The sequence below is a fragment of the Papaver somniferum genome, chromosome 6 (genome assembly GCF_003573695.1).
Source record: "Papaver somniferum cultivar HN1 chromosome 6, ASM357369v1, whole genome shotgun sequence".
Lineage (NCBI taxonomy): Eukaryota > Viridiplantae > Streptophyta > Magnoliopsida > Ranunculales > Papaveraceae > Papaver > Papaver somniferum.
The window spans coordinates 174,063,760-174,090,084 of record NC_039363.1 but is presented as its reverse complement, the minus strand read 5'-3'; the positions used below and the strand labels follow the sequence as shown (position 1 = coordinate 174,090,084).

The 26,325-nt window shown below is 40.5% G+C and overlaps 2 protein-coding genes and 1 pseudogene across 8 annotated transcripts; 2 read left to right on the top strand and 1 right to left on the bottom strand.

Moving 5' to 3' along the window:
* Nucleotides 1-11,261: 11,261 nt before the first annotated feature.
* On the bottom strand, nucleotides 11,262-12,098 carry LOC113286451 (annotated as a pseudogene).
* A 732-nt stretch (nucleotides 12,099-12,830) lies between these two features.
* LOC113290167 (phosphatidylinositol N-acetylglucosaminyltransferase subunit P-like) lies at nucleotides 12,831-18,693 on the top strand. 7 transcript variants are annotated; one of them, XM_026539716.1, is made up of 7 exons: nucleotides 12,831-13,158; nucleotides 14,053-14,184; nucleotides 16,129-16,374; nucleotides 17,110-17,182; nucleotides 17,532-17,650; nucleotides 17,845-17,972; nucleotides 18,210-18,693. In XM_026539716.1, the coding sequence occupies exons 3-6, from the start codon at nucleotides 16,191-16,193 to the stop codon at nucleotides 17,958-17,960; spliced, it is 492 nt and encodes a 163-aa protein (XP_026395501.1). In that variant the 5' UTR covers nucleotides 12,831-13,158; nucleotides 14,053-14,184; nucleotides 16,129-16,190; the 3' UTR covers nucleotides 17,961-17,972; nucleotides 18,210-18,693. The 7 variants fall into 7 exon arrangements, with proteins under 7 accessions (XP_026395501.1, XP_026395500.1, XP_026395499.1 ...); XM_026539715.1 differs by lacking the exon at nucleotides 18,210-18,693 and having other exon boundaries at nucleotides 14,053-14,156; nucleotides 17,845-18,170; XM_026539714.1 differs by lacking the exon at nucleotides 18,210-18,693 and having other exon boundaries at nucleotides 17,845-18,170.
* A 5,910-nt stretch (nucleotides 18,694-24,603) lies between these two features.
* Nucleotides 24,604-25,693, top strand: LOC113290166 (glutathione S-transferase-like). The gene is made up of 2 exons (XM_026539713.1): nucleotides 24,604-24,872; nucleotides 24,978-25,693. Exons 1-2 carry the CDS (start codon nucleotides 24,723-24,725, stop codon nucleotides 25,467-25,469), a joined length of 642 nt encoding a protein of 213 aa, XP_026395498.1. The 5' UTR covers nucleotides 24,604-24,722; the 3' UTR covers nucleotides 25,470-25,693.
* The last annotated feature ends 632 nt before the right edge of the window (nucleotides 25,694-26,325 follow it).

The following is a 26,325-nucleotide window of genomic DNA, read 5'->3' as shown; positions in this document are numbered from 1 at the left end:
TTGGTCGAGGCCAAGGAAGGATCCTGATAACAGATCGGCTAGCCATGCTCGGAGGCGAGTCTGTTTTCATGTTTCAATCTTCGTTTTCGTATTAGTTTTCGCACTTATCTTCGTGTTTCAATCTTAGTTTTCGTCATACGAGTTCAACAACGGAATACCTCTAAAACTTCCAAATAACATCTTCGATGTGTGGTTGAAGTTGCTTGAGGTTCCATGTTGGCTTGTGAAATTCCCAAAACAATAGCACGGCGAGATTATTAGTTTCCGGCGAAAGAACCCAAGGAATTCAGAGAAGACATCCCTGTGTAGTTCCAAGGAAGTTCATAAGTTTTGATCCAAATTCAATGTGGTGTGCTGACCTCATAAAAAGTATGAATTTGGATCTTTTACTCGCAAAGAACTAGGAGTTAATGATTTGGAGTCTAGGGAATGTAAGACAAATTGTAGTTAATGCAGAGTCGTGGTACTGAAAGCGACGTCGTGCAACCTTGAAAGAGACGTAGCATGATACCCATCTAAAAGAAACACTTAGAGTCAAAACAGGGCATACTTGCGAGGTCAGCATGATAGAGTAGAGGGAATCGTACTTTTGAAACTTAGTTTTGGTGTCAATCACCTTTTTCCTTTAAAATCGTACGTACTAGATAAACTTTTCAAAAACAGGTCAAAGTAAGGTATTGTCTGTTTCTGCTGACGTAGTTAGGAACGACTCTCGGACTTACAACATATTGTGTCCGATGGCTAGTACGTCAGGGATGGGGAGAACTCTGAGGAACCGCACGATCACCGGCAGTAGCATGCAAGTAGGAGTAACGGGGCCGAGGCAGGGAAGTGATGGGCATCCACCACCTGAGAATCACGAGCAGCTGTAAGGGGTATGCCGATTGTGGATGAGGAAATCGATCTTGGACGAGACGATGAACCCTCGCCTCTGGAGCGAATCGTTTCAACTCAGAAGAGGGATGATCAAATAGATGGACTCACCGCATCAGACACAAAAGATGATGAGGAGGCGTTAATCCTGCATGCCCAGAGAAGAAACACCAGGCGAAAAGTTGAGTATCAAGAAGCACTCGGACGAGAGAAAGAACGACTTAGGCGAGTACAGTTAGGACAAGAGACAACTATTGGAGTCGATCCAGCGCATCAACCCAGATACCCCCTACAGTACCACCTCCCCTACCAATAATGACGGCGCCACCCCCTGCTCATTTAGGCCATCCAAATGGTCACTCTAGCCATGAGAGTACGGATCCAACGCTACTCGCAATTCTAGAAAGTCAAAGAAGGCAAGAGGCGGCTTTAAGGGATCTTCAGTAGAGGAACCTAGCTTTAGAGTTTGAGAACTATCAGCTACGGAACTTGAGGTCGAGGTCGAGAGGGTCTTCCAGCCGAGGGATATCGGGTAACCAAGGCCGATCAGGACAACCCCCGACACCACCTATCCGAGGGTACGGTCCACCCGAGGATTCATCAACAGAAGACGAAGGGGCGCGAGAGGAATCATCAACAGAGAGGCACAAGGGCCGACAATGCAACCGAAGCCAAGCTAAGGGAGTTAGAAGAAAAGATAAGGAAGCTGTCAGGAAGCGGCGAAGAAGATAAGCTAGCCGAGGTCATAAGCGAGGCCGGGAGGACCCCTTTCACCCAAGAGCTAGAACTAAGGGCCTTCCCACCCAAGTGCACGTTCCCCAGATTTCTATCTAGGTTCGACGGTACAGGAGACGCAGGTCGAGCATTTGAAGATGTACACTATGTCCCTAATCCAATGGAAGAACCATGAGGTGGTAATGTGTAAATTCTTCGCGGCAAGCCTGGAGGGCGAGGCAAGGAAGTGGTTCTACAATCTCCCACCCGGAACAGTCGATAGTTATGAGACTCTAGTCGAAGCCTTCCTCCAAACTTACATGCACAACAGCATACCTCGGCCCAAGGTCAACAAGTTATCCACCTTGGTACAACGGTTTATAGAGCCACTCAGGTCGTTGACCGATCGATGGAGAAATTTGTGCACAGAAATTGGGAAAGTACCAGTCGACCAGCAAATATTCGGGTTCGAAAACGCATTAGGGAGGTCGGACCCCATCTGGATAGCCATGTTTACTGAAAAACCACAGACATTGAAAGAAATGAGGAAAATGCAAGAGCATTTCATCGCCCTAGAAAAAATTCAGGAGGAATCAAGGGATATGGGAGTGCAAGAGGCTAGTGCGGCGTCCTAGTCGACATCGGACGATGTTCAACGTCGGACCGAGAAGAGACCGAGCCCACCTACGCGAGGAAATGAGAAGAAGGAATGGTTAGCTAAAGGAAAGAGGCCGAGGCACGAGGCGAGAACATACACCCCTTTGAATGCTCCACTAGAAGAAATCTTCAAAGAGGTCGAGAAAAGGAGTGACATCATATACCCATCTTCAAGAGGGATACAGTTCAAGGAGACCAAGGATCACCCAGAGTATTGTCATTATCATCAATATCGAGGCCACTCTACAAATAACTGCCGAGAATTAAAAGACATCATGCAACATCTTATTCGAGACGGTTACCTGAGACAGTTCGTCCGGTACCCGGCCCAGACGACCACAACGCCCGATGCACCCGTCCACCAGGTCAGGATCGACAAATCCATGCAGTTTGTCAACACGATTTCGCATTCGGACACTCAATCGTACAATCTGAATCCTGGAATCATGTCTAGAATCCACAAGAGGGATCATAATGGGAAAGAAATTTTCAGTGTAGCAAAAGCTTTTCCGATGGAACCTGGATGTTGCGACCCATCTTTTTCTCGGCTCAGGATGTCCCGATGAACGACCAAGCTCACAGTGATCCCTTGGTTATCACCCTGCTGATTGAGGAAAGGGGGGTAAGAAGGATACTAGTGGATAGTGGGAGCTCAGTCGAAGTAATCTTATACGACACGTTCAAGAGGATGGAGTTGTCAGATGATATACTCGTCCCATCGACATATCGTATCTACGGTTTTAATGGGACCGTGACCATCCCAAAGGGCGAAGTAACCCTAAGGGTATCGGACGGAGGTGGTTACCTAGATACGTTAACTACATTCTGTGTGGTCGATGTCGCCTCGCCTTATGAAGCTATTATCGGGATACCGTGGATCGCGGGAATCAAAGGAGTGGCATCGGCTTATCATCAGAAGCTACGATTTCCAACGTACAAGGGGATAGCTAAGGTCGTAGGAGATTCACAGGCAGCCCGACAGTGCATGCAGGTCGATGCCCGAATAAATGAGGAGCGGTGAGTACGACAAAGGAGAGAGAAGAACAAGGCTAAAGAAGCCAAAGCGGCAGAGGACTTGGAAAAAGTTATTTCGCAGGCGGTCATGGCATACGAAACACAAGGAAGTGAACCTTCATAGCAATTAAAGGAGACGACACCGATGAAGGAACCAAAACCAAACTTCTCGGCCGTAGAACCTACTCGGGAGATTAATTTGGGAACTATAGAAGAACCAAGGATAGTGAGGATCGGGTCGTTACTATCAGACGAGCAAATAAACTAGCTCGTGGCGGTGCTAAAGGAGAACATGGACGCGTTCTCATGGGGCGTGCACGATATGGAGGGAATAGACCCGGAGGTATGCTGTCACCAATTAAAGATTGACCCAAGCTTCAAACCGGTCCGACAAAAGATGAGGCGAGTCGCGCCAGAATTACAGATGGCCGTCGAGAAGGATCTAAAGAAGTTACAGAAATCGGGAATAATTAGGAAATTGCACTACCCACAGTGTATATCTAACATGGTCGTGGTACCAGAAAGAAACGGAGGAGTCAGAATCTGCATCGACTTCAGCGACCTGAACAAAGCTTGTCTGAAAGACAGTGTCCATCTCCCAAGTATCGATCAACTGGTGGAATCTATAGTGGGGTACGAGGCACTAACGTTGGTGGACAGATACGCGGGGTATAACCAGATCCCGCTGGCTCCCGAGAATCAAGAACACACCTCCTTTTTCACACCAAGGGGCCTATACTGCTACACAAGATGCCGTTTGGGCTGAAGAATGCAGGCGCCACATATCAGAGGTTGGTGGGCGACATGTTTGAAGACCAGATCCACAACACCATTGAGGTCTATGTCGATGATATGCTAGTAAAAATTCGCCTAGCCAAGGATCATATCCGAGACCTGCGGGAAATTTTTCGGACGATGAGAGAATATAAAATGAAAGTTAACCCGACCAAATGCGATTTTTGGGTCACATCGGGCAAATTTTTGGGATATATCATCACTCCAAAGGGGATAGAAGCAGATCCCGAGAAAGTCAGAGACATCCTCGAGATGCCATCACCAGCCACAATGAAAGACGTACAAAAGTTGAACGGAAGTATAGCAGCATTGGGGCGATTCATATCTCGGTCGTCCGAGAAATGCAAGGATTTCTTTAGCACTCTTAAAAAGGGAGAGAAATTCAAATGGACGGACGCCTGTGAGGAGGCGTTTCAGAATATTAAGCTACATCTTACAAGTCTTCCAGTATTACAAAGACCCGAGCCATCTGAGGTCCTCACATTATACCTCGGAGCAACTTCATATGCTATCAGTGCAGTCTTAGTTCGAAATGAGGGGAGCGAGGAAAAACTTGTTTACTTCATCAGCAAAACATTAAGTCCGGCCGAGAAAAATTATACAAGGATGGAACAGATGATTCTAGCGCTAGATTTCGCCACCCTGAAGCTAAGGACGTATTTCCAAGCCCATCGGATCCACGTGCTCACAAAATCACCTATTGAGGCGGTACTGGACAAGGCAGGCCGATCTGGAAGGATCTCCAAATGGGGGGCACAAATTAAATAGTTCAATATTTTCTACGAAATGAGGACAGCAGTGAAGGCACAAGTAGTGGCAGATTTCTTGGCAGATTTTCCTCTAAGCGACGAAGATGAGGTCGAGGACATACCCGGAATAGAAGAAGATCGAGAAGACCCGGTCGACTTACTCGAAGCAATTAGCCCATCACGTTGGGAAGTATTCGACGATGGAGCGTCGAACAAAGATGGATCGGGACTTGGGATAGTCTTTACCACACCAAAGGGACGAAAAATGGTCTATTAGTTTAGATTGAAATTTAAGGCGACAAACAACGTCACCGAGTACGAAGCTGCGATTCACGCCCTGAGATTAATCGTCGAGATGGGCCTATAAGATGTAAGACTAACTAGCGACTCGCAGTTGGTGATCCGACAAATCACATGCAAATACGCCATCCACGACCCGATTTTGCAGAATTACTGGGAGCTCGCCCAATTCTATATCGACCAGATCCCCAGCATCAAATTTCGACACATATGGAGAAAAGATAATCGACACTCTGACGCATTGACATATATTGCATCCCAGCTCACAGACCCAAGTGTGGAGGGTATTCGTGTCATGAGACTCCTCGCCCCATCTATACCAGAGACACCCGAGGTGCACGTCGACGTGGCTATCAACACGGCCGACAGATATCCGGACGGAGATTGGAGAAATCCGATTCATTCGTACTTGGAGACAAGCGAGTTACCCAAGGGGCGACCCGAGATCAACAAAGTGAAAAGCAAATCGTCCGCTTACGAGCTAAGAGACGGAGTCCTATACAGGAAATCATACCTGGGACCACTCTTAAGATGCTTAAGTAAGGAAGAAGGCCAGACAATCTTGAATGAACTACACTATGGAGCAGCCGGAAATCACAGCTCGGGGCGAAGTCTGTCAGCGAGAGCGAAAACGATGGGGTACTTCTGGCCGTATATGAATGATGATGCAAAACAAATGACGCAAGCTTGCGAAGAATGCCAGCGGTTTGGTAAGAAGATACATGCACCGTCAGTAACCCTAAACTCGGTAGTAATCCCCCGGCCCTTCGCAAAGTGGGGGATCGATATCGTGGGACCATTACATGTGGGATCGGGGCAGAGAAAATACTTAATAGTAGTGACGGATTACTTCACTAAATGGGTGGAGGCGGCACTACTGAGACATATCCGTGACAAGGACGTCATCGGGTTCATTTGGGAGCACATCATATGTCGTTTCGGAGTACTGGCGACCATCGTCTCGTATAATGAAAACAACTCCAGGGAGAAAACATCGACCTACACCTACAACATCAGAAAAAGCAAGGCTACCCACATACACCCTCAAAGTAATGGGCAGGCCGAGATCACAAACAAAACTATCACCGACAATATGAAGAAAAAATTAGATGGAGAATACGGTGATTGGTGCGAAGAACTCTACAATGTTTTATGGGACTATCGAACCACTCGAAGGGAAGCAACATGGATATCACCTTTCATGCTGACCTATGGAACCGAAGCGATACTACCAACTGAAGCAATGATACCCACCACAAGAACTGAATCCTAGAGGCGAAACATATCGGCAGATCTAATATTGGCCAAGCTCGATGACTTGGAGGAAACAAGGGATATGGCGTTGCAAAAAATGTAGAATTACCAAAGGAGACTACAACGAGAATACAACAAACGAGTTCGACCAAGAGAGTTTCAATCGGGGCAGTTAGTGTTGAAATATCTAGCCGATTGGGAATGTGACAAAAAGGGCGGTAAACTAGCGGCAAGGTGGGGAGGACCATACACAATCGTGTCTAAAGCTGGCGAGGGAGCTTATCGATTACTCAAACCAGACGGCAAACCCGAGTTAAAACCGTGGAACGCTCAACATCTGAAACTTTATTACCCATGAGGGGTTCGAGGGAAACAAGTAAACATACTTGTCATTCATTTCTTTAAAACCGCGAGGGGTAGAAATATGACATGAGCGACCAATGGTCATTCGTACTCGGGGCTAAGCCAGTGAGGAAGTGCCGAGGTGACTTACACTCGAATGGTCATTCGTACTCGGGGCAAAGCCAGTGAGGAAGTTCCGAGGTGACTTACACTTGAATGGTCATTCGTACTCGGGGAAAAGCCAGTGTGGAAGTGCCGAGGTGACTTACTGTCGACTGGCTATTTGATACTCAGGGCAAAGCCAGTGTGGAAGTGCCGAGGTGACTTACAGTCGACTGGCTATTCGATACTCGGGGCAGTGGCAGTGTGCAAGTGCCGAGGTAGCCTAAGGGTACTGGTGGTTGGAAGCCAGATACCAAAGGTTGTTAAGATACGATTTCTTCTCAGCTAGGTAACCTACTTACATCTGAAAGGTTACCCCCATCACAAGTAGCTGTGACCACTTGCCCGAGTTGGTTGGTCGATAACCACTCGGGATTATCCGGCCTAGAACTAGGACGTCTAAAACCCTTCCACTGAATCTAAAAGATAGTGATGAGATACCTCGGCTGGGACATGGCATCGGGCCCGATGACCCTCCTTGTTGAGTGTGTTTGACATAAAATGCATTAATACTAAGGCATGTGACATCAAATGCAGATACGAAACACAAACAACAAGATAACAACCATAAAATTAAACAACGTCAACACAATGATAAAGGCGGAAATTGTCAAGGAAAATAAAAAAGAAAAACAAGCTTGGCGACGCAGCACCCCATTCAAAGAAGTTGTTCAAAGAAGCATGGGTCAAGTGTTCAAACGAATTACAACCCGCGACAAAGGGCAAATTAGTGGCACAACACTACAAAAGACATGATCAACTCCGGGGTGGAACAACACCGGCTCCCCCCTTTCTCTGAGCAACCTCGCGGCGCTTTTGCGCGATGTACTCGTTCACACCGGCCTTGATCGCCTCAGCAAGCTCGCTCTGATGAGCATTTCTCTCGTCCACAATCTGCTGAGAAAGCTGCTCGGACCTCGCCTCGGCGGCATGGAGCTTAACCTTCACCTCACCTTCGGCCTTCTTCCACTGCTCCACATCCTGCCCGAGATTTTGCACATCTCGCTCCAGATCCTTGACACGACCCTGCTCGGCTGCAACAAAACATCATAAGCATATTAAACACGGAACATAGCAGAATACAGATTAAAAACAACAAATTAACTAGGTGTTAGGGTCTCCCCACCATGCACTCCAGAGACCTGACAGAATTGGCAATATAGATTCTAACGACTCCATGGACTTGGCCAACTCATCCTCGGCCTTAAAAAGCTTCAAGGTTAACTCATTATAGTATTGTTCATTGAACTCATTCGAAGGGAAATATTTCTTGTGATCACTCCACTCGGCCCTCTGACGGTTATAGGACACTTGTAGCATCGATAACTGGGCTTGGGTCCACTCTAGGTCACTGGACAGCTTATCGAAACCCTTGGTCCTTTCCAGAAGATCTCGGTTGGACTGCTCGGCCATAACTTTTTCCCTCAAAATTCGTCGCCGATCTTCATGAAGATCTCGATTTTGAAGCCTAAGAGAACCATTTTGACTCTCCAGATTATCGGCTAGTAACGTTTTATCACCCAACAAGTCTTTGAAAGATGCCCAAGCGGGCCCGTAAGTTATCTATCTCTTCGGGGACATACTCAAACAGGCGATATCTGTCCAATTCCTCTTGAAGTTGCTGGATCTCGGCCTCCTGTCGGCCTATCTTCCCATCCTTATTGGAAATTCGTTGTCGAAGATTCTCCACAAGATCTTTCTCGATATCCCACTTTCTCTTCATAAGCCTATACTCCGAAGAAGCGTCTAGATCTATACTAGAAATTTCGGCTAGAAGAATAATAATTGACTCAGGACATCGGTACGAAGAACTCAATCAACACAACTATTGCAAACAATATACCTTTCTCATCGGCGAGTTTGATCTCCAGATCGCGAGATCGTTCCTTCTCCTGCTGAAGAGCAGCCTCCAACTTCCTAATCTCCTATCGACGGAGAGCAGCCTCCAACCTCGACCGATTCAACGCCCACAAATTTCATCCCAAGACGAGATTAGTGGGGCCCGATAACATCCAAAGAAAAAGTGCAAACAAATCACTTACCAAATTATCAAAGACCGGCGCGATATCACGATACAGGGGCACGACAGCAATCATCTGCTCATCAGTATAGGAGCCGAACTCCTCAGAATGCAACGCGCCAAGTGAATCACAAATAGGGCCTGATATGGTAAAGGACGTCTGAACACCCGAGGGAGACCCAACATCCTTCTGGGGCAACTTTTGGAGTGATGTTTGGGTCGGCCCATGATCACCAGACTGCACGACAGGAGTCACAACAACAGTCTCCACATAAACCTCCGCTTCATTCTGGCCACCAGCATCCTCATCAAACAGCTGATCGTCCCCGAATATATCGTCCTCATCATCTTAATCGGGGATATCGATCACAACGTCCGAGATTTTCAGCACCACGCCCTTTGCCGCCACCTTCCCCCAAGAAGGATTACGCTTTGGAACAAAACTTTCACTACCACGAGTATCGGACCCTCAACATCTTCATCCTCGCATCGAGGGAATTTCTGCACAAGGTTCAACGTCAGAATATGTGAAGGCAAAAAACAGGGGCAGGTACATGTACTTAGAATAAAAGCTATATGTTTGTTACCTTCGCCTGATCCTCCTCGACCCTTGTGCCAGCACTCCTCTTCTTGGAAATAGAAACCGATTTGGTAGACTCGCCTTGAGGCTTAACCTACGACAAGAAAGTAATCAGTACCCCAAGCCGATACAGCAGGAATCAAAGAAAGTGGAAAGAAAGCAACATACCTTACCATCGTTAATCACCCAGAATGGATAAGGCTCTGCAGGAAATTGAGGAGGAGGAAAGCTACCATGCAAAATTTGGCCGCGAACAAGAAGTGGAACTCGGTCCCAGTATGTGTCATTGGTGTGGTGAGCACGCTTGTTGGAACCTTTACCAAGGGGATCAACATCTAGCAACAATCTGTCAACACCCTCGGGCATAGATTTCTGACGGTGAGGGCTAGCAGCAAAACCAGCAAGGTCGTCATTGGTAGTTGTCCTGCTCCGGTAGTTCACGATAAAATTGGCAGAAGTGTAATCGGGAGCGTCTCTAGGCTTATAGGTCGACCAATCGGCCGTAGATCCATGACCCTCGCCTCGGTCTCTCCACTTATCAACCCTACATGAAAAAGAGGGAGAATCATCAGGAAAAAGGGAATTTATAACACGATAATCGTGATGGGAAGGACTCTCAAGCCAAAATAAGGAATCAAGAGAAACAACATCGCCCTCGGAGAAGGTATCACTCACGCACCTTTTTTCAGTCATTAACGGAGAAGAAGTAGCCATGGCAGAAAGCGAACGGAGAGATATGAAGTTTGATGGAGAGAGAAGTAAAAAGAAGAACCAACCACGACTGTCGCAAACCTCACCAACAGGAACATCAAAAATGAAGACTGAGAAGATAAAAGGGTCACCGGAGTTAATGGCGTCGACAAGGAAGGAAGGTGAAGAAGAAGAAAGAACAACACTTGGTTTCTTCGAAAATGGCGAATAGAGGAAATAGAACATAAAGGGGGATATTTGCAGGATGAAGTGTCTTGACCGACAGCAGGGGTTACAAGTCATAAAGGGATGTTTAGTGGGGAACTGCATGGAGGAATTCTCGGCATGCTCAAGGAGTGGGAAGATGGAACGATTTTCTTTCCCTCGTTCCAAGCACACGAGCGAAAGAAGGGGCATAAATATAGGTGTAGATAATCCACAGGGTTAGGTGGCAAGATCTGAAACTATGATACGTCGAAGAGGAAAGAGCGGCGAAGCACAGGATAGAACCAAATAGCGCAAAGAGCGAGGTGTCACGGGGGTTTGACGTGATGGCCCTATAGTTGCCGGATGAAACGTGACCCTTATCCTCTGACAAGTCGGACGAACGATCAGAAAGCACTCGGTCAGACAAAGGGAGCTGGTCAAACAATGGGACGGTAAGAAAGAAGGGTGACATCGTATCAACCAAACGATCAGGACTCGGCCTCGGGTGAAGAACTATCAAAGACCAAGACTCTATCGGCTATACCAGAAAGATGGGCGAGCGCCAACATAGGCACGATAGGGAACATCTAAACTGATGTAATGTGACCAACATTGTAATTCTGTTGTATGTCGACCTTGGCCTATAAATACAAGGGTTGGTCGAGAGAGAGAGGCAGGTTGAAAGAGGGAGAAACAAGACACTACATTTGAGAGTTTGAGAGTTACACCATTTGAGAAGGAGAGAACACCTTGTAATCAAAGAAAAGAAATAATAACATTCATCCTTTCACCCCGTGGACGTAGGTAATCATACCGAACCACGTATATCTTTGTGTCTATGTTTGTTGAACATCTTTACTTAGTTTTAATTCATCCTCTATACCATTGGATGTAGTGTGTGGTTTTATGCCACTATAACCAGCATCCAAAACCAAGTGTTGTACAGATTATTTATACAAACTACAAAGAAAATGCGATGGTAAGTTTATAGTCCAGCAGGATAAAAGATGAAGATCAAAATTCATCTGACACATACATACAACAATCTAGTCTCAAATTAACTAAGGTGCATGGTTCCATTAACTACTCACAATCTGCTTGCCTCCCTGCCAAATAATCTCGAACAACATCAGCGGATGGGAAGCAAATAGTACAAGCATCAAAAGAAGGTGTAGACTTCAAATCTTTGTCAGGAAAAAATTCTTTCCATTTCACGACATAGACAGATGTGAAAAACGAAACATGGATGGAACCTATTTTGCTGCATACATCAGGAAAAAGAAAAACTGAGTACGGAAAAGACCAACACCATGCTAGGTGAAAATCTGAATAAGGGTTGGTAAACAAGCCTGGATCTCCTGTTGTAGAATTCTGTTGTTTTTTTGAAAACAAAGCTGAAAACGAAATAATAAAGAGCATTTAAGAAACTAATATCCCAAGAAAAAAAATTAACACATTGAATTCAATCCATATAGAATTACATGTACTCATCGCTAACTCCATATGCAAAGACTACATCTGGAAATTCGACAAACATCGCTTCCGCACAAGCATTCATCAGTTTCATAGCTCGCTCATCATTTGGTTTCTTAAATTCATGCTCGGCAGAAAATCTAAAACAACAACCATAAAATTAAGACCTTGGAATGTAAGTTCCTAGTAAACAACTACACTGTAAAGATGGCAATAGTTTGTCCTCCACCTCAAATGACTTCACATACTCGTATTTGCTGTTTGCCATTTCTATACACAGTCATCAAATTTCAGACTTATATCTTCCTGTCTCACTCTGAAACGCATTGAGAAAAAAGTTTATATAATTCAGATGAAACCCTTTATCAAATAAATCGACTAATTTCGAGCTGGTAGTAGACTAAAAACATCTGCATTACACTAATTCCTCGCTCTATTTGGAATTTAGGTTTGTTAACAGTAAAAATGACTGGTAATACAACTTAGAAAAAGACACTTTTGGCATATGTAGAGGCCTTTATCTATCTTGTGCATAATTATGTTGACAGTGGATTGAATTGAGGTTGCAACATTTGGTTTAGGATTTCTCTAGGATATGTGGCAGAGAGGCCAACCAGTATGCAAGTTCTGGCTAGAGCAGTAGTTGCTTGGGAGTGAAAAATTATATGTAACCTCTGGATTTAAACTGAAACATCACATAGCAGGCAAGTGGCAACCGCCAACTCCTACTATTGAAAAAAAATAAATTGTTTTTTTTTTTACGAAATAACCATCAATTCTGAAAGAATTACCGCAGCCCGTCATGCATATATCACGCAACATCAATACCACCATTCAATCAACAATCATGAATTTGATAATAAAAATAGCAGAATATATCATCATGATGATTAAAACATATAAACATGGTTAAATACTTTTAAAAAGCTTAAATCAAATTACCTCAAACGCTAACAAAAGATTATAGAGAAGAACAATGTAAAAGAAAGAATCACCAAACTTTGTGAAGTATTCTGTCTGTGCTCAAGCTGCAGACGTTTTTAGTTATCTGTCTGTGCGCTATTTTACTCTTTTTCTTTTTTCTTTCCGTCCTTGAGTTCGGAAACAAGTCTCGGCGACTCGTATATAAATACTAGTCAAACTTAATAGTTTTCCATTGACCGCGTCAAAATACCCGTCAAAACGGGTCCCAAAATTTACTACCCCTGAGTGCCCGACATCCTCCTCAATGTTTGTTCATCCTGCGAAGTTCTTCTTCTTCTTCGTTCGCTGAACTGTTTAAAGCTTCGAAATTGAATTCAAGGTTATCGACCAACAAGGGTTTGAAGGTGAGCTTTACATTCATGATAATTATTTTCAGAGTGTTTTGGATTCCAACCTACTTGGATTGACTAAGGCTGCATTTCCCAATTTGAGGCACAGAGAGAGTAATAGGTCACAGAGGCAATTATATGGATTCAAAAAAATTAGCTAATAATAGTCTTGTAGGTGTCATTTGTTTAAGTGAATCTATTTTGATTTTGACTTTTAAAAACAATTGCTGAATTGAATTTAGTTTCTTCTGCCATCAAATCTTAGTTAAGATGTCGCCAACATTTAGTATCTTGAGAACAACATATCTGATTGTTGCCATCCTCTACATGCTTAGAGATCAAAGTCGGCCTTAATAATAGACGCATAGTCATTTTTAAGAGTTCTTATTTTATTTTTTATATATGGATGCAATATCCAACCATTTGGATGGTTTATCAACTTATTTAGCTTCTTCCTTGTTTATACACAGACACTTTTCAGGCATGTTATTAATCTGATAAAATGGTCTTTGTTGTGTGTATCTGTTGAAACTTCAGCGGGTAGTATAGCTGTGTGCATTTTGTTTGTGTATATACTCACGTAGTTATCTTCTACATGGTAATGTCTTGATGTGTCCATGAATCTTTGAGTGGTAACTGTAACTAAAAAGTGAAGCTCGTAATTACTGATGCCAGTGACTGTCTGCATGTGTGATTGTCTTACCCTTCTACTTAATTTTTTACTTCTAAATTAAGTTTGCGTAATTACCTAAGAGTAAGTTTTGTTTCTTCAAAAGGTTATAACTTGAACTCTGATCATGACTTATGTCTCCTGAGCCACGAATACACGCCTGTTGATTAGAAGAAACCATCATTGGTCATGATATGAGTCTCTTGAAACGTAAATTCATTGTTTGATGTTCTTCGCAGGTACACTCTTGAGTACACGGAAGTTTTGAGCAAGGTGCATAGTACAACATTTTCTGTATCTCCCAAGTTCTTGGCACTTCTAATGAAAGAAGAAACTCACTGTGGTAGAATCTCATCACTTTGCTTGTTCTGGTATGTTTTATTTTTATTTTTATAATATTTGTGCTCGAGTACTTCAATTAATCTCCATGTTAATGGATAAATGTTTTGATTGGATTTGGCTGCAGAACTGCTTTTCATAGTAGCACATAAAAGTATTAAAAACTTATAGGTGCTGAGGTTGGTTGTCTTACATTTGTATAGGTGTTGAAGTTGGTTGGCTTACTGTAACTAGTCAGAATGTTGATGTAATAATTTATTAATAATCAATCACTCAACTTGATGCTAATAGGATATTGGCATTTTTAGATTACTGACAGGCCAAGGCCAATATAGGTCATATACGAGCACTTCATACATCAGACATAAATTCAAATATCTGATTACACAAAACCTCACAAACAGTTGCACCATTGCGCACCACTCTAGTGTCCTCTCTCTCTTTCTCTTTCTGACAAAGGAGAGTTAAAAGTATTGTTTCTCGCTGGAATTGTCTCCATCTCTCTCTAAATTTTTGTGAATCATTTGAAAATGAGCATGATGCAACTCATAAAATTCAGTCAGCATAATCTGTTTATATTACTCTCTTGATGCTTATTGCACTGTGAATTCTGAAATCAACTTTTGATTGTCACATGATCACCGTCCCATTAATAAACCCATGCTTCATGGAACATCCCACATGTGATGATTGTTCGTGTTGGCACGATAGAGACTGTTGTGAAACCGATAAGAATACATTTTATTACAGATTTTACTAGATTTTGATTATTTTGCTTTTCCTTGTTTCTTGGTTGGTGGCCGCTGGTAGCTACCTTCTTTTTTGCTTTGCCTCTCTGTTGGGATTTTGGTGTATTGTTTTGTTCTAATCATTGCTAGTAAAATGTTTCGATTATCAAGCAAAAAAAATATTCTTGTCTTCAATTGTTAGATTCAGTTGACGGTTCTTAAGTCGGCAATCTTCTTTTTGGTAAATTGATTAAATATTTTAAGCCGATGGATCAATTTTCATACATCTGATGGTAATTAGTTCTCCAAGCCAGTCTTCATTTTACTTATCTTTCGATCTTTTAACCCTTTGAATAATTTCTCCACTTTGAGTGAAAAATTCAGGTGTAATCTAGCATTTAGATAGAGATGCTTTGAGTGAAAATCTCAGGTGTAATAGCCTTTAGATAGAGATATTTGGTATTCAATTGCATTTAGGTTTAGGAGAGGAGGGAGAAAGAAGATAGATACCATTCTTGCATTTTGGAAGGATAAGAATTTATGCACTTTTCTCCAGTTCTCTAAATTCTCAGTCTATAATTAATTTCAATAATATTCCTCGATTCTTCCACAACACCTATATATTCTTACAATTATTATCTGATATTCTTGAGAACCTTGTGTAGTTAAAGTTTAAAAATCCCCATCTAAAAATGCCAAACCAGAATTCAGAAAGCTCTCCAACTTGAGAAAAGTCATATTTAACTTTTCTACCATTTTGAAATTGCAGTAGATGCTCTTCTTTGGGTTTATAGAACGTGCTAACTGACGTAATGTTATTACCTTGATAGCTCTAATGACTTTCTGATTATTCTGTTATCATTACTGATACAATCATTATAAACTTTTGATTGATTATTTCTTGGTTTTTTGTATAGTTGTAGAACATTTGAACAATTTGTTGGACCACAAATACAGTATTCTTGTTTACATAAATTCAGGGGATTGTTTCTCGGTCAATTAGATTGGTTCTCTTATTTGCATGTTCCCGTGTTCGGTTTCTTTTTGGCAAATCGGAATTATACCATGACTATTTTCTCAAGGGACGTGTTTTTATTAGAAGCTCTCCTTCGAATCGGATGATATTTAGCATTATGTATTCGAGGTCAAACTTGTCAAAAGACCATTAATGCTACATTATGAATGATATTGATGCTTTTAAGTAACTTGGAAATAAGTTTTGTAACTTGACTAATTGGGAATGTGCAGGAATTAGCATGTGGTGTTCTATTTGATAACTTTCAGGCGAGTGATAAGAAGTTGTTGAAACAATGACAGATCCGTCTTTTCTCAATAGCCCGAGAAGAATACTGAGTTTATCGAAGAAGAGAGCGACTGTCTCTTTTACAGATCCCGATGACAAGGTTTCTGGATTTCCTGTATCTGAAGAACTTGGTGCAAAGCCTACAGAGGTATATGGCTTTGTGGGGTCTATTGCAACCATCACGACTACAGGTTGAGAACAATACTATCCTTGATATTTCAAACCTTGCTGTTATGTGTAAGATAGTTATTGACAATAGGATTATGTATTCTGACTGGGTTGCTTATGGACACACTGTATAGTTAAAACTTTCTGCTAATGAGTGGCCGCGATTTAGTCATATTAAGCATTTAAGCTCTGCAAGTTGCTCAATTTAGGCTAGGATTCCTTGATTTGTTTATTTTTATATTTTGCTTCCATTTTTGATGACCCAAGGGTATGTAGTTTAGTAAATCTTCTGCTTCATCATATGTTGGGCAAATTGTTGAAGAGAGAAACCGGTACCCTTCAAATATTCATCTTTTACAAATAAGTCTTCAGTTGTTATTTTGTAATACCAACAATCTAGGTTCACTCATTTTATAGATTCTGCTTACAAATGTAAAAGCATATGCATCCTTTTCATTTGTCTCACTTAACCCACCCTTTGTAGGAGTAAGGTCTGTTATTGTATTTGTTTTTGTATTTTTTTAGAATCAGTGCCAACCACGTTATGCTACTGTCAAGAACAATGCAAGTTACTGAGAAAATCCATCCATATGCATCCATATAATGTGAGCTTTGTTATCCATCTGATTATTTTTCATTTTATGATCACCAGAATCAACAGTATTCTATAATTGCTTGTAAAACCTTATCTCAAGATGTTCAAAAAATCATTCAATGTCCATTCGATCTGTAACTCTTTGGTTCCTCTCTGTAAGCAGTTATCTACCTGATATGGGCCTACATTCCTGAACCTTGGCTTCATTCTGTAGGGATCACTTACTATCCTAGCAGGTGAGTGAGCTTTTCCTGTTCTCCATTCTGACTATTTCTTCGTATATTTGCTGGTATGTCATGCGTTTTATGAACGTTTTGTTGGGTTTAAAACTACATAAATTCGTATTCCTGACGGCAATCAAGGAGTGTTTACTGTGTACTTTTATCCAACTGAGGTTGAATCTTCAGTCCAGGCCTCAGGGTGAAAAAGTTGTCATAGGCAACTTCATCTTATTTTTTGACACCTGGGTAGGGCTACTCTCAGCTTTGCGTAATATGCTAATATGGAGATTGTTCTCGTGAAGAATTCTTTCTGAAGTTATTGCCTTTTTTTTTATCTAACTAAAAAATCATTCAACTTGTTCAGATACTGGGCATTGGCATTGCCATCTTATGCTATGGTTGCCATAGCATTAGCAATCACATTTTACATTGGTCTGAACTTCATGGCAACAGCTCCTCCAACCTCTTTCAACAGTATATATGGTAAACCTTTGGCCAACTCTTCTCGAAGCATGTAAATTTTGTTTTGTCTTTTGGAATTGAGATCATATCACAAGATCGTTTGTTTGATCAATAGATTCTTTGGTTAGAGCTGTTAAGCAACTGCAATTTCAATAGGGGTCTCATACATTTACATAAAATCTGACCTCTTTGTAAAAACCATTTTGATTTCGCAGACGAATTCAGTAGAGAACATTCTGTTTGTCAGGTTTCAAAGGAAGGAGATGAGCAACCTATCGAACCTATATCAGATATTGGGATCCATCAAGTTAACGATCTCATGTTTAACTAGGCAAATTGATGCGTAAGAACTCTTTGACTTCAGTTGTATATAAAAGCCAAATTACACGAGACTTGCTAATCCTGCCCCGTTCTTGAATTTTATAGACGAAACTGTAGTTACCTTATTCCAGTTCTCCTGACAAACACAAAACCTCTGAATATGTAACATTGTACACGCTTTAAACAACATAGTGCATGCAGTGGGATTTGACTATTATCACTATCTCATATTCTCATTTGGATATGGAATTGCAATTAGGAAAGAGCCTTTTTTGCTTAAAGACCAACATGTTGGTGCATCGATTCATCCTACTATTTGCAGCTCTAGCCAGTAAGTTCTGAAGCAAGTAAGTAAATTTACCAGGCACCTCATGACCTGGAATCAGACTAGGTATCCCAACTGGTTGCACTCTAAAATGTGCTACTGTTCTACAGGTTTGTCTTATTCGTCACAAAATTAAATTTCATTCTCTCCTCTCCGATAACTTGTTACTTCTCGTGTATTCCCATCTTGGGTCAGAGATGGTAGTAATATGTTCCTGCTGCTGTAATACAAGGATTATCAGGTGATTGGGGATTATTAGCCATGACTGATGCTATCACGGCTAGTTCTTACGCCCAGATTTTTTGTTCAGAGAAACCAACGTCCAATGCATCATGGATTCATGGAAGTTAACTCTTACTTCTTCCACATAGAACCATGAACGTTACCCTTACAAGTTCCATTCGGTCAGTGTTCATTGTTTTATAGTAGGTTCTAATGATTCTTGATGATATCATTGTACTATAAATTTTTTGGATTGTGACCAATCAAAGAAAGGCTTTGGCTCCGTCACTGCCTATAATACGGCTGGGTCCTGTTGGGATCCTTGGTTTTGCTACTTGCAGTCTCTAAAGAGAGTGAGAAACATAACTTAGCAACCTACTGTATGTTTAGGAACCCGGGCTGAAATGGCCGTAGACATGGATGCAATAAGCGCACCTAGATGCCTAAGGCTCCCATTTTCTAGCCGGGAAGAGAGTCAAAACTCCCAGGATCTAACAGCAACTGCAAGGTCACACATGCAGTACATTATGGATGGACACGACTAATCATAATTGGTTCTTGAAACTTCAAATGTCATTTAAAAATTTGCTAGCACTTTCTCGGATGATTCATTTCATTAGCTTTACTAACAGTGTGATTAAAAGCTTCAATTATTTTTCAGAGCATATAGAATCAAATAAAAATATCCGGAAACGATCTCCATCTTCTAAAATACAACATTGAGGTCCTACCAACCACTAGAGAAAGAAATATCGTGTTAATCGTGCAAGCATTCTTGGACCATCCATCCCTCTTACATTTCAAATTCCTTGTCTCTTCTTCTTTTCTTTTTGATCTGATTTTCTAAATAATACTATTATTGTCTTGAAGCTTCTAGTATGATGCCTCACGACTCACAACCCCTTCCCACGATGAAGCACAGTAGGTGACAAAAAGTAGGCTGGATTCTAGAACCCCATCTGAAAATTTGATTAGCCTGTTGTCGAACTAGAGTCGTACAAGTTTTGAAGTCGGTAACATTGTTACAGGAGTTCATTTTATCGAGAAATCAATAATTCTGCAGCCTGGTTATACCGGAAAACTTGTATTCGGCTGGACCGGATTATCATTAAAAAAAGGGAAAATTAGGGGCAGGTCCCAAAAAAAAAAAAGTATTTTCATTGTCAGGTTCACAATTAATTGTAGATACCATGACACCCATAATTATATCCAGGACATTCATAATTATATGAAATTATTAAAAATGTATGGTTATGTATCAGGGGTATAATTGACAACACAACTTGGATATAATATATCTAAAAATCCGCGCCTTGGAATTTTACAAAATTTATATCGTTGGAATCTTTTTAAGAGAGTTGCGCAACGAGTACAAACAATATCAAATTTTCGTTTTTCACGAAAAAATCGGAGGTGATCATCATTTTAGGCAAAATTTTCGAAAACTTGATACATAACCATTATGCAACCACCAAAAAAGATGCATAACACATTCTGCAGACGCATAACGAATTATGCAACCATTTTCTCCACTGCATAACAAATTATGCATTTGGATAACAAAGTGATGCATCTATAACAAGTTATGTAACCATTGTTTTGGTTGATTTTAGTGCGTGCATAAAAAAATTTGATGCATAATGCAGTATGCATCCATATTTACGGATGTATATCAGGTTATGGATCTATTTTCTCGATGCGTAAAAGATTGTGCAACAATTTTCTCGATGCATAACGCATTATGTGGTCATATTTTCGGATGTGTAACAGGTTATGCATCCATTTTCTCGACTGCATAACATGTTATGCAGATATTATTATAGGTACATAACGTGTTATGCAGCCTTTTTTTTATTGGTTTTAATACTAATAAAAAGTAGTTGCATAACGTGTTACGCAACCATTCTCTGTACTGTATAACAAGTTATGCGAAAAAAAGACGGCATAACTTGTCATCCACCTAAAATAATAACTGCATCACGTGTTAACAGCATAACACCTGCAGCACAACTTTTTTGTCGATCTCCAACCATTGTTAACAGCATCTCAACTTCCTTCCCAACATCTTCCACCATCACCATCAATGAGTCGATGGTAAGCCATTCTTATTTATCTCCTCCATCACCAATCCCATTGCTGTCTCATTCCATCACATGCTGTCAATGGCGGCAGCGAAAACAGCTCATTTCCCTGACTTCATCAACACGAAAACACCGAATACCACCTAAATATGGAAATTCTTTGTCTGCACTCGGTAATTTTCATTGCTCGTCTGCTTTCCCATCTCTAAATTGATCATGTAATTTCAAGATCTTAGCTGTAAATGGGTGAGCTCCCACATTTTATACATTTGCCAAATTGTTGAGATCTTTTGATCTCATTGAGTACTCCTTTATGAGTTTTGAGAAGAACGAATCCTCCAGTTCGAGTAGCTTAGATGGTGTATCGCATTCCACAACCCTTCCTTCCCTAGACGTCAGCAATGATTTCTTAGCCATAAATCCAATTAACTTAAACCTACATACAACTAGTTTTTAAATCCTTACAAAATCTAGATAGTTTCGTACCTTCACTAAGGACGAGAACAAGATCACTGTCTATGACCACATGAATTTTGTGAGCTACAATGACAATAGTACAATTCTCAAACTCCCGAGCTATGATTTTGTGCACAATTCATCTTGGCATCAAAACCAAAATCAATTAGATTCAAGGTTTTACAGTACTCCTCAATTAGGCCCATCTTCAAACACTTTCGGTACAAATACTGTAAATACTACTAGTGTTAATCAGGCGAAGAAAAAACATACAGATTCAGTATTTTATCGAATCTATTTCGTTCTTCTACTAATAGATCTGTGGTAGCCGATGAACAACCACCACCGGAGCAACGACAACAAATTAATCCAAATTCTGATTCTAATTCCAGATCCTCATACCAGATTTGTTGAGAACTCAACAATTTACAAGGCATCAGTATCAACACCAACCCAATTTCATCAACTTGGTACTCATCGTTAATCCCTAATCGCCGGAAAACAACACAAGAATCACCGCCTCGATCTAATTCAAACCCATCTATTCTTCTCAATCTTAAATTCGAAATAGTGGAGAGGAAGAAGAAAAGGAATAGAAGAAGAAGAAGAAGAAGAAAGACTGAAACAGAATTTTATAAATTATGGGTTTGAGAATAATTTTTTCCTAAAAAATGGGTGCGCGCCTGTAGTTTTCTAAGCGTGGTTTCACAATGGGGAAAATCTGAAAAATGGGTCTCCCTGTAGTTTTCACTTTAAAAAAATCTTACATTGAAGTTGGGCATATATAACTTTTTTTTTGTTTCGCCCACGTACTCAGGTGCGGAGCTAGCCCATTGCAAGGGTGTGCACTTGCACCCCTGCCCAGCTGGCTTCAAAGCCCATTAAAAGATTTTTTTTTATAGGGAAAATTAGGCGCAGGCCCAAAAAAAATAATATTTTCATTGTCAGACCCACAATTAACTTTAGGTACCGTGACACCCATAATTATATCCGTGACACCCATAATTATATGAAATTATTAAAAATGTCTGCATGACGGATTATGCATCCGCATGACGGGCTATGCATCAGGGGTATAATTGACAACGCAACTTGGATATAACATATCTAAAAATCCGCGCCTTGGAATTTTACAAATTTTATATCGTTGGAAATCTTTTTAAGAGAGCTACGTAACGAGTACAAACAAGAATATCAAATTTTTGTTTTTCACGAAAAAATCGGAGGTGATCATCATTTTAGGCAAAATTTTCGAAAACTTAATACATAACTATTATGCAGTCATCAAAAAAGATGCATAACACATTCTGCAGACGCATAACGAATTATGCAAGCATTTTCTCCACTGCATAACAAATTATGCATTTGGATAACAAAGTTATGAATTTATAACAAGTTATGTAACCATTGTTTTGGTTGATTTTAGTGCGTACATAAAAAAATTGATGCATAATGCACTATGCATCCATATTTACGGATGCATATCAGGTTATGCATCTATTTTATCGATGCATAAAAGATTGTGCAACAATTTTCTCGATGCATTATGCAGTCATATTTTCGGATGCATAACAGGTTATGCATCCATTTTCACGACTGCATAACATGTTATGCAGATATTATTGTAGGTGCATCACAAGTTATACAGTCTTTGTTTTTGTTGGTTTTAATAGTGTGCATAATGTGTTATGGAACTGTTTTCTGGACTGCATAACAAGTTATGCAGCAAATTTTGTAGATACATAATAGGTTATGCATCCATTTTTATAAACACTTCCAAGTTATTTACTTAATCATTTGTAATCCTTCTTGTTAAGGTGATTTTGGATTGAAATGTATTTGCAGCTGATGCACAAAACAAGGAACTTAATACGTCAGTGCTCCATCTCATAGCTCCACTGCCACTATGAATCACTAACTCAATCACCGTCACTTGAGTGGAAATAGTTTTCATTAGCACTAGGCATTAGCATCAGGTAATGACACCACTTGCACTAGTTTTATGCTTAAAAAAAACAACAACTAGCACTAGTTTTCATTAGCTCATTCCATGTACAGATGCTAACATTACTGGCATTATATATTTTACCAAATACGTACAAGATACTTACTGCGCTTCCTCTGAATTCCCCTTTTTAATGGCTACTTTTCATTTGTACAAATGGAATCAAAATCTCTTTTCCCTTTACATTTTCGAGTAGTAAGTTTTGTGGGTCCTCCACCTCTTTTAGCAAAATTCAACTAAGATCCATACTAAATTTGAGAAATTTCAAAGTGAAGAAGACGAAGAACGGGAAATCAGGGGATCTAGTAATTTGTAAAGAAGAAGAGTCAAATATATTACTCACATCTAACATAATTGAAATAATCAAAAACAAATAAAAACCCTAAAAATTTTAGGCTGTGAATTTTTTGTGAGATTTGGAACAGAAGTTCTCAGATCTAAAATGCTAAAAATGAAGAAGAGTCAAAAATGGATGCATACCATTTGTTACAGATGGGTTTAAATATTCTTTTTTCTACGAAACAACAAAAGAATAATTCCTCACCACGATTAGCATACACAAAGGTATTCTCAGCACATGATTAGAGAATAACATCACTTTTTTCTCGATCTGATTCTAACCCATATGTTCTTCTCAATCTTAAATTCGAAATCAATTCCCACAACCCCATGAACCTCTCCCTTTTCTGAGTTTTAGGTGTCGCCATTCTTCTCTTGGTTTCAGACAGTGCAGGACTAACTATACATATCGACTAATTTGATTTCTAGGGTTTTGTCGATGGATAATTTTACTCATCGGGTATTCACGGTATAGTGGAGAGGAAGAAGAAAAGGAATTGAAGAAGAAGAAGAAGAAAAAAAAGACCCGAAACAGAATTTTATAAACTATGAGTTTGGGAGATATTTTTTCATAGAAAATGGGTGCGCGCGTGAGTTTTTCTGACCATGAGTTTCGTAATGGAAAAAATATGAAAAATGAGTTTGTATGTAGTTTTCACTTTTTTTTCTTAGTTAAGCGTGTTTTTACATTTTTGTACCCCTAAAATTTTTGGTTGCATCCATACTAAATTTTTGCACCCCATTCCCATGATTCTTGCACGTACCTATACAGAAATCATCAACACATGACTTCCCACCTAAACTTACGAATGGTAGCTCACTTACCGGTTAGCTGCTGGAAGCGTGTATAAAACCCATATCCTTTTTCACACAAAAATCTTGGCACACTGGTCAATTTCATGTGGTAACAACTTATACGGTACACCACATTCACATTAAAAGCTGCATCGTTTTTCCACACAGCGCTGCACTCTTCGTACCACGTGTCTGTGTTTGGTAGAAAGAGATAACAAGGTGGTCTAGAGTGTCTAGAATTTAGACTTTATGATAGTGGATTACTGGATAAACTAATCAAATGACAGATTATGTATTTAGACACAATTAGCATCCAAATAACGATAATGCCACTGTACTGATAAGCTGTTCAAACTTCCACAGCCATCCTCTAGGGGTATCAATTGTAATAAACACACCACTTTGGTCCAACTTCCTAACACTAGCTAGACAGAGCAACTTTGAGTTCGTTGCTCCATTATAAATTGCCATCACTTTCTGCATATTACAATCAAAACAAGATCATCATTTTCTTTTCATTTCCTAGCTAGAAAACTCAGTGGATAATTAATGGCTGTTCTCAAGGTTCATGGAAGTGCAATTTCAACTGCAACTCAAAGAGTTATTGCTACGATCATCGAAAAGGGTCTTGAATATGAACTAGTTCTTGTTAACCTGCGTGAAGGTGAACACAAGAGAGAACCCTTCATCTCTCTCAACGTAAGCAGATCACAGTTCAAACTCCCATCTTTTTCTTTTACAGTTTTAGTTGATGGATCACAGAATTTTTCACTAATTTTTTTTTTGTTGTTGTTAATTTTGCAGCCATTTGGTCAAGTTCCAGCTTTTGAAGATGGAGATTTGAAGCTCTTCGAGTCAAGGGCCATCACACAGTACATCGCACATGATTATGCGAAGAGCGGAACCCCGTTGATTTCATTCGAGAAGATGCCAGTGATGGTGAACTGGATGGAAGTCGAGGCTCACCATTTTGAGCCAGTATCATCAGCTTTAGCTTGGGAGTTGGTGTTTAAGCCGATGTTTGGTATGACTACAGATGCAGCTGCTGTTGAAGAAAACGAAGCTAAGCTGGGTAAAGTCTTGGATGTTTATGAAAAAAGACTAAGCCAGTCCAAATATTTGGCTGGAGATGAGTTTACTTTGGCTGATCTTCATCATCTTCCTAATCTTCAGTGTTTGATGGGCACACCAGTTAAGAAGTTTTTTGAATCTCGACCTCGTGTTTCTGCTTGGTCTGAGGATATCTTAGCTAGACCTTCCTGGGCTAAAGTTCTTGATTTGCAGAAGAGCCACTAAAAAGAACTGGGTTTCTCCCAAATCTAGTATTTATTTCAAAATTAGTGGTTTTCTTGTTTTGTGTTCGAGTTGTAGATCAGGAACAGAAAAATCCATACGGAGTTTCTCTGATTAATAAAAGATTGTAACTTTGTTGTTAGTATAATGTTGAATGCTTTTGTGAGATTTGCTTGAAAACTACAAGTCTAGCAATTGATTACAAAATCCGAGTCCGAGATTAATTACATTGATTTGTCATTTGGAATTGAGATCATATCTTCTTGTATGCAAGCCCATTGTGGCAGATTTGCATCCCAATTTTCCTTGGGCCAATTCCTATGCACACCTGTCAAACACTATGGTTTGCCACTTTTGCATTCACTATAGGTATGGAAAAGATCTTAACAACGCTCGTGTTTTTTTGTCAGGAAGATGAATGTGTTTGCACGAATCTTGTTTTTTTTTTCTTTTTGTCAATACCTTATTGTTGGTGCTGCACTCCATACCATGACATTTTGGGAAAACATATTTTTGAAATTTCAAGAACAAACACTAAACCTCTACAAGTACAATCATGATGTGAACTCGTTGAGTCATCGTTTCGACGTGATCATATTGTAGATAATGAAAACGGGTCATAATATGAGAAGTGGTGAAATCATGATGGACACCGAACAAAGGTGTCGGGCGCAGTACCCCTGCAACAACAGAAAAGACTTCCAATGTGGAAGTTGCTTTGAGGTTTTAAAAGTGTTTCCCAAATATAATCAAATATTTATGTTTTAATTTCTCAATTGTCAACTTAATTTCCTAAGTAGAAGTTTTAATATTAGTTTTAAGTAGAAATTAATTTCCTAAGTAGAAGTTTTAATATTTT

Coding starts and splice junctions, on each gene's coding strand:
- LOC113290166 (XM_026539713.1), top strand. CDS start 24,723: ATGGCTGTTCTCAAGGTTCATGGAAGTGCAATTTCAACTGCAACTCAA. Junction 24,873..24,977: donor AACCCTTCATCTCTCTCAAC/GTAAGCAGATCA, acceptor TTAATTTTGCAG/CCATTTGGTCAAGTTCCAGC.
- LOC113290167 (XM_026539716.1), top strand. CDS start 16,191: ATGACAGATCCGTCTTTTCTCAATAGCCCGAGAAGAATACTGAGTTTA. Junction 17,183..17,531: donor ATCACTTACTATCCTAGCAG/GTGAGTGAGCTT, acceptor CAACTTGTTCAG/ATACTGGGCATTGGCATTGC. Junction 17,651..17,844: donor CTCTTTCAACAGTATATATG/GTAAACCTTTGG, acceptor TTGATTTCGCAG/ACGAATTCAGTAGAGAACAT.